This window comes from Pongo abelii, chromosome 9 (assembly GCF_028885655.2).
Source record: "Pongo abelii isolate AG06213 chromosome 9, NHGRI_mPonAbe1-v2.0_pri, whole genome shotgun sequence".
NCBI lineage: Eukaryota > Metazoa > Chordata > Mammalia > Primates > Hominidae > Pongo > Pongo abelii.
In genome coordinates, this window is record NC_071994.2 from 4,445,559 (window position 1) to 4,460,619 (window position 15,061).

The following is a 15,061-nucleotide window of genomic DNA, read 5'->3' on the forward strand; positions in this document are numbered from 1 at the left end:
AGACCATCCTGGCCAACATGGTGAAACCCTGTCTCTACTAAAAATACAAAAATTAGCTGGGCGTGGTGGCGGGCACCTGTAATCCCAGCTACTTGGGAGGCTGAGGCAGGAGAATCGTTTGAACCTGGGAGGCAGGGGTTGCAGCGAGCCGAGATCGCGCCACTGCACTCCAGCCTCGCCACAGAGCAAGACTCTGTCTCGAAAAAAAAAAAGAAAGTGGGAAGACACATGAGCCCTCCCTGCTGTGTCCGGGACTGTGGCGGTGGCTGTCTCTGTCTCAAGGAACATGAATGGAACCATGAGAGCTGCAAGTTGACTGTATTTTCATGGAATAGCATTTTTCCCTGAAATAACAACTGACAGACCAACTATGGTTATGCAAAGCTGGGTATCTGGCAGCAGTTTTCTCCCAAGTGAATGAACTAAGCCTATTGTGTCAAGAAAAATTACTGTAGTATTTGTTGCCAATGGGAAAATTCCAGCTTTCAAGTAAAAGACAGAATTTTGAAAAATGTGAGGCTGCCACATGAACGTGACGATTTCCACTTAGCCTCTGCAGATGAAATTGATGATGACAGCAAATGTGATTTTTTTGGTACTGTGTAATGAGAAGTGCCCGCAACTGGAAGACAAGCACAACTCAGAGACCCAGCATTTTCCAAATGACCAACACACAGTGCTGCCCAAGCACAGTGGGTAGCGAGCCCCTCACAGGGCCAGAGGAGCCGGCCTGCAGGACCACCACCGCCTGGCACGCTTGTGCGGCATCGCAGAAGGACACCCACGCTGCCCTCAAGGTTACAAACACTCCTCCCTTTCCCAATCGCCTACCTAGGTGATTCCACATGTTCTTCCTAAACAATGTAACATCGACAGACTACAGAGGCAGATGTGAGAGTGCAGCCATCTTCTATTAAAGACATTTACAAAACAAAACAATGCCGGTCTTCTCACTAAGTGCTGGGATTATAGGAATGAGCCACTGTGCATGGCCAGTTGTATTATTATTTTTATTTTTTGAGATGGAGTTTAGCTCTTGTCGCCCAGGCTGGAGTGCAGTGGCACAATTAAGGCTCACTGCAACCTCTGCCTCCAGGTTCAAGCAATTCTCGTACCTCAGTCTTCTGAGTAGCTGGGATTACAGGCGTGGGCCACCATGCCCAGCTACTTTTTGTATCTTTAGTAGAGACAGGGTTTCACCATGTTGGCCTGGCTGGTCTCAAACTCCTGACCTCAGGTGATCCACCCACCTAGGCCTCCCAGAGTGCTGGGATTACAGGTGTGAGCCACCACACCCAGCCAAGGTTTATTCTTTTTAAGTGAACCAATTAATAATTTTCCAATGGGTGTGGTCGCTCATGCCTGTAATCCCAGCACTTTGAGAGGCCGAGGCAGGTGGATCACTTGAGCTCAGGAATTCAAGACCAGCCGGGCAACACAGTGAGACCTCATCTCTACTAAAAATAAAAAAATTTGGCAGGGCGCGGTGGCTCATGCCTGTAATCCCAGCACTTTGGGAGGCCGAGGTGGGCAGATCATGAGGTCAGGAGATCGAGACCATCCTGGCTAACACGGTGAAACCCCGTCTCTACTAAAAAATAGCAACAACAACAAAAAAACTAGCCGGGCGTGGTGGCAGGCGCCTGTAGTCCCAGCTACTCCAGAGGCTGAAGCAGGAGAATGCCGTGAACCCGGGACAGGAGGTGGAGCTTGCAGTGAGCCGAGTTCGTGCCACTGCACTCCAGCCTGGGCGACAAAGTGAGACTCCGTCTCAAAAAAAAAAATTTAACTGGGCATGGGGGCATGCGCTTATAGTTCCAGCTATTCCAGAGGCTGAGGCAAGAGGACTGCTTGAGCTCAGGAGACTGAGGCAGCAGTCCTGCCTGGATGACACAGCAAGACCCGGTCTCAAAATAAATAAATAAATGAAACATTCCTCTCTCTCTCTTTTTTTTTTTTTGAGACAGAGTCTCGCTCTGTCGTCCAGGCTGGAGTGCAGTGGCGTGAACTCAGCTCACTGCAAGCTCCGCCTCCCAGGTTCACGCCATTCTCCTGTCTCAGCCTCCTGAGTAGCTGGGACTACAGGCGCCCGCCACCATGCCTGGCTAATTTTGTTTTTGTATTTTTAGTAGAGCTGGGGTTTCATCGTGTTAGCCAGGATGGTCTCGATCTCCTGACCTCATGATCTGCCCGCCTCGGCCTCCCAAAGTACTGGAATTACAGGCATGAGCCACTGTGCCGGGCCACATTCCTCTAATTTCTAATATAGTCAATGTCATGAAATACATCAACATCTTGGGGGTTCTCACTAGTGGTCAAAGCGTCAAAGCGTCCACGGCCCCCGAAGGAAGTCAGTGGTGGCTCTCTGCATCCTGTGTTAAATTCAGCACTTGCTTTCATGTATAACATTTTCCCCAACTACTTGACTCTCCGGGGCAGGGCCCACTTCTGACTCCATCGTGTGTCCAGCACAGAAAAGGACAGGTTTCGCGCTCCCGGGTCAAGGGCCCAAGAACGAGCAGCAGAGAGAATGTCTGCTGTCGCCTGCACATCGACGTCATGACGTCTTCCTCCTGTCACAGCTGCGACCGAGCAGCTCAGGGAGCTGGGCAGGCCCCAGCTGCTCCCAGAAGCTGGTCACTGGCCGTGTGGGGGCCCTTGTGAATGTGCACTTAGCCCCTCTTTGCTCTGGGAAGAGCCCCTCGAAACGGGCCCCACTGAAACGGCTGCACCATCCTGCATCTGAAAGGTGACTCTAAACCTCTGCAGGAGAAACAGGATCTTCATCAAAACGATCATTTTCTTTCCCAACAATACACAGCAACTACCACGCTTTCAATTAGTGGTGCGTCTGCTCCTGGCTGTTTCACAACTGTCCTTCCCCTCAGTGTTTTCCTGGGAAACCACACGGTGCTCCTGGTATCAGCTGGGACTCACCAGCTTCGACAGGTACTGTCTTCTGGTAGGCAGAGGACACCTGGGTGACATCCTCAAAGGTGGACGCATTCTGCGGAGACAGGACGTGGGCGTCAGGAAAGCACTTTTCTCTTTTCTCCATGCCCTGTGGTGGCCCCTACCAGATGCAGATGCCCTCCCCAGATCTTCCCAAAGGCCCAGCCACACAGCCCAGAGCACTCTTCAGGGCCTCTCGATTTTGCAAACTAACTGAGGCGTGAAAACTATTACCAACCACATGTGCAGGCAATTGTGAGTCAGCATTAGCATAACAAATGCATGGCTCGCCATCTGCTCTATCATAAACCAGTTCTGGGATCAGCCTCAAGCCTTCCCCGTCCTCCCTCGCCACCCAGAGGTGTGAGCATTTACAGGAAGTGAAGACGCTGGGGACTCATGCAAGCCTCCGGTGGCCCGTCCTCCACACTACCCAGTGGTGCAATCACACCTTTCTGCATTGCAGGGGACTCAACTATGGTCTGACCAAGCGACGGCGATGACTCTTACGTGCTGACTCAGGTGGAGACTGTCAGGGCTCGTGGAGACCAGTGGCCGTCCCGTTTCACTGTGGGTTTCACTACCTCTGATGAGAACACCTGAGGCTCAGAAGCCACTAGAGCCCCCATACCACGGCCCCTTTCTGCCCAGCACCTCCTGCTTGCCCCTTCCCGGCCCGCCTGTCCTTCCTCGGACCCCGCTCCCTCCTCCTGTCAGTCAGCTCCAGTGTCTACTCCATGTCTACTCCATGTCCCTTGAGCCGCTTGCACCTGTTCAAAGGCAAGGCCATCAGCCTTACTGGGTCCCATCACCCACTGGGCCCTCTGCAGACATCACCTTGCCCTCAGGGAACAACCTCAGCCTGGGTTGTAGCCCCATCCCCACAATGTACGGGGACCCGGGCAGTTACATCACCCTCTCTAAGCCTTGGACTCCTCCATCACACAGCAAACAGAGAGCGAGAAGCTCCACCCCCTCCTGGATGAAAGACAATGACACGAAAGGCCGCACCCCCACACTGCCTCCCCACGTGCTCACAAGCTCAGCGGTCACCGCCAACACCAGCAATGCTGACCACAGACACTCACAACACAGGCAGCCCCTCAGGTTCCGGCCTCAAAGCCACAACCTCTGACTCACCCACACGGGAGCTCCTTCCCTCTGTCTGTCCCAGCGCCTTGTAAGTCCCCTGCTACCTCGCTGGGTCCCCCTGCCCAGTGTCCTCTGACCGCGTGCCTACTCCCCTCCCAACTCTGCACGCCACCCGGGCCCGGCCCCGGCCCTACCCCAGCTCTCTCGCTGACACCCACATCTGCTCCTCCCAGTTCTTCGGCTCCACAATTGGCCCCACGTCCACCCCACATCCACCCGACTGCTCCCTCCACTGCGTCCCTTGGCGCCAAACACCATGCCCTGCTTCTCCACCACCCGAGCCCCTCCAGCTCTCCTCAGGACCACACCCCCCTGCCCAGGCCATCCCCCACAACCCAGACTCCACGCTGAGGCCGGGGGCTTCTCAAAGTAGACCCCCCAAGTGTTCCTTGCCTGCTAACCTTTCTGGGGCCACGCATGTCTGATGCTCTGTGGTGTGTGATGCACGTCACAACATGCAGAACGCTCTGTGGTGTGTGGGGCTCTCCAGGGCCGGCTCTATCCCCGCTCCCTGCCCTCCCTCTGCAGCTAGGCTCCTTGAGAACCTGCGGTGACTCCTGTCCCACCCAGGCCCACACCTCGCCCCTCCGCGGTCTCCTGAGCCTTCTCTCCTGGTGAACTCGCGCCTGCCCTCAGAAATGAGCCCAGTTTACCGCTCCCTGGGGAGCCCAGCCTGAACACCTGCTCTACCCGCCTACGCCCCTGGAGCCCACATCAGGAGCCCCTGGATGGTGCTGTGTGGTCAGCTGCGAGGCAAGGACTGACCCTGCCACCTCTGACCACAGGCCATGCACAGGAGCAGGCAGTGTGGAGCCCGCGTCTTTGTGAGGCTGAAGACGGGAGACGTGGCTCATCACCGCATACGCAGCGCTGGCCGCCAGCGAGGTAGCCCCACACGCAGTCTAACACACTCAGGTTCCAATCTGATTTACTGTTAAGAATGTAAGTTCAAATGGACATGAGCCCTCAAGGCTCTCACCTCTCATGTTAAACATCTGGGTTCCTGTGGCAGCCCAGCCGTCCACTGCTGTGCCGCAGCCAGGTGCTGAGCCTGCCTGGCCTGGGGCCCCCAATTAGGAGGTGGGCCGGTGCCAGCGCCTATCCTACAGCACGGCCATGAGGAGCACAAGACTGTCTGAGTCAGTCATCGCCACCACCACCACCATGACGGAAATCACTTGTGCCCCACCCCAGCGCGTAGATGTTGGCCAGCACTGTGAGCCACGCCCACCACGAGCCCCTGCAGGCAGAAGACACTAAGCTCCGGGGCTGGAATATTTACCTTATCCATCCGATCCTTCTGCACCCCATACTTCCCGCCGAATCCTTTGGAGTAGTCTGAAACGTGGCAAAACACAACACTTACTCTGAGGTGGAGGCGAGCGTGGGGGTGGCGGTGGGTGCATGCAGACAGATCCAGAAACAGCCCAAGAAGGTGCACCACAGCGGGAAGAAACGAGAATGGCCAAGCGAGGCTTCACTTGCAAGGCAAGTTTTGCTTCCACCCATGGTCGTGAGACCCAGGCAGTGAGAAGCAGAGCACAGGCCAGGGGCAGAGGCTTCAGCATTCCCTGAGGGGCAGGAGGGGCGGCGGGCAGCAGGCAGGAACTAAGCGAGGAAAGGGCACGGACAGGCCTTTGCAACGCGCCACTTCAATAGCACAGTCTTCCGCACCAGCACGGGCTTATTCTCATCTGCTTCCTGTGCGCCTGCTCTACTGAGCGCTAAAAAGAGGCTCAATCGCAGTTTGTTCTCTTGCTTTTTAAGAGAAAAAAAAAATCCATGTGGAAATTCTACCAGCCAAATACTTCTGTTGCAGCAACACAGATCCACGTGAAAGTCACACTGTCATGCAGCAGTGATGCCACGGAGAGCCACTGCCATCTCCATGCAGTCTGCGGGACCACCCCAGGTGTGTCTACCTGCCCACACCTGAACACTGCTGTGTGTTTCTAACGCTGCAGGTGGAAAGCCTAGACTCTGCCCTGCAAGGTTAGGGAATTACTGTTTTTCCAATTACGTGTTCAGGTTCTAATAACCAAGTCCAAATTTTGAAGGTAACAACATAACTGCTCTAAGGAAGGATGCAGAGCTGGCTTCACGTACATACTGTGTGGCTCTGTGTGGAGATGTTACACACATATGGTGTCATCAAACAGAACAAACAAAAAACCTCCCAACCCTGGCCAAAAACACCACCACAAATGAAACACAGAAACCACACAGAACACACCTGTCTCCTGGCCCTTGCTGCTACGAAGCCCCTGGTCAAATGGCCAGTGGTTTGGTTGAACCAAACACCCTCTCCTCATCTGGAAGGCCTGACTCAGTGGCTCACAGCAGTCACCATTAACAGCAGAACAGCCTCGGGCAGAATGCTGCTGGAGGCCGGAGACGCCCCAGTCCAGAGACTGGATGTGTCACCGGGTTAGAAAGATGGCACCCACGCACTACCTGGCGCATCCTGCCATACGCAGATCACAAGTTCCCAGGGAAGAAAGTGAAGGGGGGAAGAGAAGGGAACCACTCAAAATCAGTGTCACTCTAATAGAAATGGGTTTAAAGTGCCGAACAGCCTGACAGCTGACAATTGGTGACACAGGAGGACTGTGTTGCAGGTGCTGACGGTGAGCCCTGAAGTCTGTGCTAGAAGTGGCTGCACAGGAGGGTGGGGGGGAGGGGTAGGAGGCTGGTGGCAACTGTGCCTTGCTGGGACTCGTGCTTGGCCAGCTTCTCCTTGTAATCAAACCCCACAGCAGCGGAGTCCTGCCTCTCCGACTGAACACCGAATTTGCCTCCAAAACCAGTCTTATAATCTGAAAATCCACAAGCAACGGTGGGGAAAACAACCAAGAGAGGAAACACAGTTGGGTTAGAATTGCACGAGCATGCGCAAAAATCAAACACAGTTTCCAGAAAGCAAGGGCTCTCCTGAGCTTAGGGCCTTTGAGATCCTACTCCCAGGCTCAGAGCCAGAAGGTGGCTCCAAAGGTCAGCATTAAAGAATTAACTTAAAATCTGAACACTCAGCGAAGATCTGGAAACAGCCTAAGAACTGTACTTCAAATAATTCAGTAAAGGCACTCCCGGCTGTGCAGTTCATTCCTAGGGTCCTACCCACACTGCAGACGAGTGCATGTATCTGTGTACACGGGAGGAGAGACCCTGCAGATGCAGAGGGCGCTGCACCCCATTAGCCCCGCTCCTGCTTCTCAGCGCTGGGTCACACTGAGAGGGTTTCAGCCCCCTCAGGCTCCTTTTCCCAGGGAAGGGGCACCCATTCCAACAAGAAAACACCTTCGGTTCAAAAGTAAGTATCTCCTGCCAAAAACCGTGGCCCACTTTATAGTCAAGAAGCCTGGACGAGGAGCACTGCTGCTCCTGCACCTCCTGAAGGCAGAAAACAAGCGACATCCCAGGAGTGCTGCAGGCCTGGCCTATGTCCCCACTCCCGGGTAAACCCAGCCCCCTGCTGCAGGCTTGGCCCATGCAACCCACTTCCAGGTAAACCCAGCCCCCTGCTGCAGGCCTGGCCCATGTCCCCACTCCCGGGTAAACCCAGCCCCCTGCTGCAGGCCTGGCCCATATCCCCACTCCCGGGTAAACCCAGCCCCCTGCTGCAGGCTTGACCCATGTCCCCACTCCCGGGTAAACCCAGCCCCCTGCTGCAGGCTTGGCCCGTGCAACCCACTTCCAGGTAAACCCAGCTCTCTGGGGCACCACCCCCGTGTCAGCAGGGAGGGGTCGTGACTACACTAGCTGGAGGGTTTTTTGGAACTGGGGGATTGGGGGGGCGCACAGGACAACTTCAAACAGTGAAGACAAAACAACGTGCAGCAGGCACACGCAGACACAACACATACCAACTGACCAAAGGAACAAAAACAAACTTCCAAAACCATCTCGCGTACAGGCAGAGTGAATGTACCTTTTTGGGATTCATGCAGCTGCAATTTCTCCTGGTGATCCCAGCCAAGGGCACATTTGTCTTGTCTGTCTGTCTGCACACCAAATTTTCCTCCAAACCCTTTCACATAGTCTACATGCACAATGAAAGGCCAGAACCCATCAGTAACAGGTAGTGCGGGTCACAGGTAGAAAGTATGTTTTCAATACAGTTAAACACATACGATTCACTCAATCTACACTTCCCTTCCGGATCTTTGGTAATACTTTAGATAACATCCATGAAGAGGCCCTCCTTGGAGAGTGGCAGGAAATAAATTAGTCTATGACCTCAGCATCGTGACTAAGCCAGACAGGACCCCACAGAAGCTCCCAGGCATGCGGCTTCCACCCGCACCACGAGGCAGCACAGGCTCACACGGGCAACACAGACGTGCAGGGTGTGGCCACCACGATAAGCAACGCCGCTGGGGCTGGAGCGCCAAAACACTCAAGCTGCGAGTTCTTATTTAGCAGCTGTGTTTCTGGATGTGCCGTTTTCAAGTTGGATATTTAATGAAAAAGAGACATCTACGTTAAGGGCTATCAATAATGCTTTGTTTTTCCTTTTCCGGTGTGGCTACCACCTGTCACATTACTAGCTGCTGGCTGGAGGGTAAGATAAAATGGAAGACACCTTTCTGGGACTCGTGCTTCTCCGTTTTGCCTTGATACTCAAAGCCGACGGCGCTCTTATCCACTTTGTCCTTGTCGATACCGTATTTGCCGCCGAAACCTTTGGAGTAATCTAAAAAACAAACAAAAAAGGACCACTTTAAAAGGAGCAACGAAATCAGTGAACATGCAAATATTTTATCATTTGATTAAAAAAACACAAAAATCTTTCAGGTCCACTGTAGGACCACTGAATAATACAGACAGTATTTAAAGGTGCTATTTATGTGTAATAACACAAACATAAAGAGTGGTAACCAGAGGTGGGGGCGTATGCCTGCAGCCTAGCTACTCAGGAGGCTGAGAAGGGAAGATAGCTTGAGCCCAGGAGGCTGAGTCCAGCCTGAGCAACATAGCAAGACCCCATCTCTAAGTTAAATCATTAACTAATCTTTTAAAAATTAAAAAACAGGCTGGGGGAGGGGGCTTACGCCTGTAATCACAGCACTTTGGGAGGTTGAGGTGGGCGGATCACCTGAGGTCAGGGGTTTAAGACCAGCCTGACCAACATTATGAAACCCCATCTCTACTAAAAATACAAAATTAGCTGGGCGTGGTGGCCCACACCTGTAATCCCAGCTACTCGGGAGGCTGAGGCAGAAGAATCACTGGAACCCAGGAGGTGGAGGCTGCAGTGAGCAGAGATGGCGCCACTGCACTCCAGCCTGAGCAACAAGAGTGAAACTCCGTCTCAAAAAAAAAAAAAAAATTAAGAAAAAAAATTTTTTTTAAAGTACAGCAGAGGCCAGACACAGTGGCTCCCACCTGTAATCCCAGCACTTTGGGAGGCCAAGGTGGGTAGATCATGAGGTCAAGAGAGCGAGACCATCCTGGGCAACATGGTGAAACCCTGCCTCTACTAAAAATACAAAAGTTAGCTGGGCTTGGTGATGCACGCCTGTAATCCCAGCTACTCAGGAGGCTGAGGCAGGAGAATTGCTTGAACCCAGAAGGTGGAGGTTGCACTGAGCCAAGATCGCACCACTGCACTCCAGCCTGGAGACAGAGAGAGACTCCATCTCAAAAAAAAAAAAAAAGAAGAAATAAAGTACAGCAGATGAATTCCTGTAACATCATCCACTGCATCCAGAAGCTAGCAGAAGATGAGAGTTTATGATAAGGCTCTAAGCTCAGGAGGCAGCAGAAGGGCAAGGCTTTCAAAGGCCACTCTTCACAAACTGAAGCACGCAGGGGGATGCCAGGAAACAGGACACACACAGCATCCTCCAGAAACTCCAGTTCTACTCAGAATGAAGCCATTTAGCATGTCACTGTGACACCAAAACATGACTCTCTCATGGACCCACTAAAAGCACAAAGCAGAGGATCAAGGCCTGGGAGAGAAGGCCTGAGGCATCTGAGAAGCCTTGCGTCTGCCCAGGTGCTCGGCCTGTGCTCCCTGGCGTCACACACTCAGGCGGCTTCACGGAGCATGTGCTGCTCACAACTGTGCGGTGTCAGGAAGAGGAGGAATGGACTGTTCCCAAGAGAGAGGCAGAGAGCAGAGGCAAGCAGCTCTGTGCAGCAGGCAGGGCCTGACCGGCAGGAAGGCCAGGCCAGGCCAGGCCGCGACAAACTACAAGCCAAGCTGCCCTCCAGGCCACCGGCACTTTCCTCAGGGAAATGCCAAGCCAGCGTGGTTGGATCTTCCAGTGGTGTTTCTTGCTTTGGGGCACTTTTTTTTTTTTTTCTGAGTTTTTAAATAGTCAAGCTCTCAGTTTTCAAATGTTGGCAAATATTTTTAAAAATAGAAATGTGCAGGCCAAACAAGAGGCGCAGGGAAACGGGCAGGCCACAGCCTCTGCAGCCCTGGGAAACGCTCTGAGTGACGGTGTACAGGCTATGCAGTGGGGAAGGAAGAACTCAGCACAGCCTCCAAGGACAACTTGGCAGTATCTATGGAATAAATTTTACATTCAATAACCTTCGACCCAGCAATTCCATGTCTAGGAGTTGATTCTTTTGAATAATCACTTGTGAACAAAACACAGGTACAAGAGTGTTCCCTGCAGTCAACTTTTAGCCGGGCGCAGTGGCTCACACCTGTAATCCCAGTACTTTGGGAGGCCAAGGCAGGCCGATCACCTGAGGTCAGGAATTCAAGACCAGCCTGGGCAACATGGCAGAAGTCCGTCTCTACTAAAAATACAAAAATTAGCTGGGCGTGGTGGCGTGTGCCTGTAATCCCGGCTACCCGGGAGGCTGAGGCACGAGAATTGCTTGAACTAGAGAGGTGGAGGTTGCAGTGAGCAGAGATCACGCCACTACACTCCAGCCTGGGCGACAGAGCAAGACTCCGTCTAAAAGAAAAAAAAAAAATTTACAGGTCACACCTGTAATCCCAGCACTTAAGGAAACCAAGGTGGGGGAGGATTGCTTGAGACCATGGAGTTCCAGACCAGTCCGGGCAACATGGCAAGACCTCATCTCTACCAAAAATAAATAAATAAATAAATAAATAAATAAATAAATAACCTAAATTCCACACTCAAAAAAGGCATGGTTACATGGACTATGGAATCCTCATACGATGGGGAACTGTGCAGCCATTCGAATTAGGAAAAGCCCACATACACTGGTACGAAAAGAACACCAAACATTTTAAGTTAAAAAATCTACAACAATCACGTGTGCAGAGAGAAAATGCCCTCGTGGGTGTTTCTGGAGCAAATGCGTGATTACAGACCGTGGGGTCCGCCCCACCTCTCTGTGACTCGTGCTTCTCTGTCTTGCCCTGGTAGTCGAAGCCCACCGCGCTCTTGTCTACTCGGTCGGCCTGCACGCCGTACTTGCCGCCAAAACCACTGGAGTAGTCTGCAGAGACAGGGCAGCAATTAGCACGGGGGCCTGAGGACGAACTACACTGTTCCTTTTGTTAAACTAAGCAAAAGTGTGTAGGGGTTACAACTCACAAACACATCAAGCGCACATTTTAAAATGTACAACAAGCCACCTACTGCTCCATACAGGTGACGCTGGACCCCGTTTCACAACAGGTGCATGGTGGGGTTCTGGGCCCCGTCAGCTGTTACAGGGCAGCTCCTTTGTGTGGTCAGAAATGACGCTGCATGCCCACTTTGAAAATCAACTGCTCAGGTAAAAGCCGGAAAGCTTCATACAAAGAACCAGCACTTTGGAGGCTGAGGTGGGCGGATCACTTGAGGCCAGGAGTTTGAGACCAGCCTGGCCAACGTGGCAAAACCCCATCTTTACTAAAAAATAGAAAAATTAGCCAGGGGTAGTGGCACACACCTGTAATCCCAGCTACTTGGGAGGCTGAGGCAGGAGAATCGTTTGAACCCAGGAGGCGCAGGTTGCAGTGAGCCGAGATTGTGCCACTGCACTCCAGCCTGGGCAACAGAGCGAGACTCTGTCTCAAAACAAACAAACAAAACAAAATGAAAAAAATGGAAAGAGAAAGCCTCATATGAAGAAAGCCACGCAGCTGAACACGGGAGACAAGACCCTGATCCTCCGCCTGCCCACACCACAGCTACCTCCACCTAGACTGCACCGAGACTGCGTAAGGACTGAGAGCTTGTTCCCCGGATGATGCAATGACACAAAGGAGGAAGAACTAAATAAGCTTGCAAAAAATAAACTGAGAACTTTAAGGTGGCGATATGCTTCGGTCTTTCAAAAAAGAGACTGCATGATGTAATCAAGATTAATCACCAGCAGTTAAGACCGTACGTGTATAATGAAAACAAGAATTTAACAACTCTGGTTTCTAGCCTTAGAGGGGGAAGGCTTTCTGCCGATCAATCTGCGAGCTCTCTTTTCCAGGAGGAGTGCTGCCCAGATGAAGGGAAGGCGGCTTCTGCTACAAGGGGGAGAAGCCCCACAATGACAGCAGATGCCAGGGCTCCGAGGGGGCTGTGTAATGGGGAATGCATCCATCATGTGGCATCCAGATGATCCAGAAACATGAAGAGGAGGGCAGAGTCCTCCTTGTGGCAACAGCCACCGCTCGGGAAACGGCTTCAGGTGGCTGTGACTCTCCCCATCAGGGCCCCTGGAGCGCGGCTCTTTGTGCGCCTTTCATCTTACCTTTCTGGGAGGCGTGCTTCTCAGTCTTCCCCTGGTATTCAAAGCCTACGGCAGACTGTGACGACCAAAAACACATGAAAAAGTGGGGAGAAATACTTTCCAATGTCCCTGAAACAATCTCTCTGAATTCATGACATGACATTTAAAAAAACATGAAACACATGATGCTGTGACCTCTGGGTTCCTAAGCCAGGTGCAAGTGGCAGCAACGCAAGAGCTCTGGCATCCTAAATGGACAGGCCAGCAAACGTTGTGCAAGGCCCAGTGGGCGGCGCGGGCCAAGCTGTATCCCTGGCGACCTGCCCTCCCCAGCATGCGGCGGCAGGCCATGCTCAGCTGATTCATTCCACGGGCTTCACAAAAACTCGCTTCTCAAATAAGTCATGCTGAGAACATTAATATTAATAACAAGAATAGCAGTGGCCACCAGGGGTGCGCTCCCACCAGCCAGGCACTGCGATGGGCATCTGAGCACACACCCGTGAGATAGGTATGATCATCCCCCTCATTTCACAGACACATAAATTTGGAACCGTGGCTAACATGTCACAAAGCCACAATCTGCCACCAGCATCAGCTCCTGTTCGCTCCTCTATGAAACAAAAGAGCCAACAGCCCCGAGCCGAAGAGAATCAAAGAGGCTCGGGCCTAGGACGACTGCAACAACACCCGGACGCAAAGCCTGAGTCCTGGATGCAATGAGCGCATCCTGCCCCCCGGTATAGGCTCTGATGTCACTATGTCACGGTAACACGCACGTGAGAAACACGGGTGGAAACGGTCCCTGCTGGCACATCTGGACAGACACAGGGTCGTCCAGTACTGGGACACGTAGTGAAGAGTGACCACAGGGACTGCTACAGCAAGCCCGCCGCATCCTGCTTCCTCTCCCGTGGGCCCTGGCTCTCAGAGCATCCTGGGAGGCAGATGCCCCTCTCTGCAATCCCCCAGAGCTGGAGGGCACCTGCCTGCTACTACAAGTGGCCCAACAGGGCTCAGATCTATGGGAGACACCCCCCTTGCCCCAACCCACCCCAGCCCCAGCGCCACATCACTCACCTGATCAACTCTGTCCATCTGGACACCAAACTTGCCTCCGAAGCCACGGACCGAGTCCACCTGCGAGCAGTGCTTGGAAAGTTTCGACTGATATTCGTGGCCGACAGCTGACTGGAACAGGGTTCAAACGCAAAGCATTAGACACCGACGACACTGCAGTGCTTCATTTCCTCCCAGAGCAGGGCTGGGGGAGGCCACCTCCTGGTCAGTGCAGGGAAACCCTACATTAACACACCCATCTGCGGAGCCAAGGAGGGCGACACAACTCCTGGGAGGCCCAGGTCCTTGGTGCAGGCTTTTTTTTTTTTTTTTTTTGAGATGGAGTCTAGCTCTGTCGCCCAGGCTGGAGTGCAGTGGCGCATCTAGGCTCACTGCAAGCTCCGCCTCCCAGGTTCACGCCATTCTCCTGCCTCAGCCTCCCAAGTAGCTGGGACTACCGGCGCCCACCATCACACCTGGCTAATTTTTGGTATTTTTAGTAGAGACAGGGTTTCACCGTGTTAGCCAGGATGGTCTCCATCTCCTGACCTCATGATCCGCCCGTCTTGGCCTCCCAAAGTGCTGGGATTACAGGCGTGAGCTGCAGCACCCGGCCCTTGGTGCAGGCTTTCACAGCCCACCCCAGCCCTTGGGCTCCTGGAAGCTGCACACGAACCCTGGACACAGGACAGGGCCACCAGTGGGGATTTCTGACATGACTGGGCATGAAGAAGGGACACAGAGCCGGCAGCCTGTGGCAGGATCCGTGAGACCCGCTGGTGTGGAGGCTGCTGGCATCTACTGAAGTGGGACCTCTGCGAATCACATGACCAAAGAATCAGCACAAAAAATAGTCTGCGAGCAAACTATTTTGTTCTAATAGACTATAAACAAAAATAGTCTGCAAAACACAGGCTCACATTCGATTTCCGCTGAGCAGCACCCAGTTCAGGCAGGAGCCAGGTGCCGGCCCCCACGCCAGCTCATTTCAGCATCATTACTGTCATCAGCCCCCGTCAGCGCACACAGGTTTGGGGACCTTCTGTTCGCCAAAGCCAGCAGGTAAAGCCCAAGGTTCCCCTGGGCTTTCCAGACCCGGCACCCAGCTCTTCTGTAAATAACGCCTCTGGGACACAGCCACAGCCCTTCACAGGTGTGCTGTCCACAGCTGCTTGTGTGATTCAGCAACTCCGTTCGGCAGTTCTAATGAGAGACCCTCTGGTCCACAAAGTGGAAAAGATCTCCTACC

The 15,061-nt window shown here is 53.1% G+C and overlaps 1 protein-coding gene across 8 annotated transcripts in view; it reads right to left on the bottom strand.

Annotated features, from left to right (window-relative positions):
• CTTN (cortactin) overlaps positions 1–15,061 on the bottom strand; it is a 37,904-nt gene that overhangs the window by 8,135 nt on the left and 14,708 nt on the right. For 4 of the 8 annotated variants that reach the window (XM_024254618.3, XM_024254617.3, XM_063727950.1 and 1 more), the window contains 8 exons: positions 13,834–13,944; positions 12,775–12,829; positions 11,428–11,538; positions 8,687–8,797; positions 8,033–8,143; positions 6,810–6,920; positions 5,387–5,442; positions 2,938–3,007 (listed from right to left, as the gene is read on the bottom strand). In XM_024254618.3, the coding sequence (XP_024110386.1) occupies positions 2,938–3,007; positions 5,387–5,442; positions 6,810–6,920; positions 8,033–8,143; positions 8,687–8,797; positions 11,428–11,538; positions 12,775–12,829; positions 13,834–13,944 (736 nt within the window). 8 annotated transcript variants of the gene reach the window in all.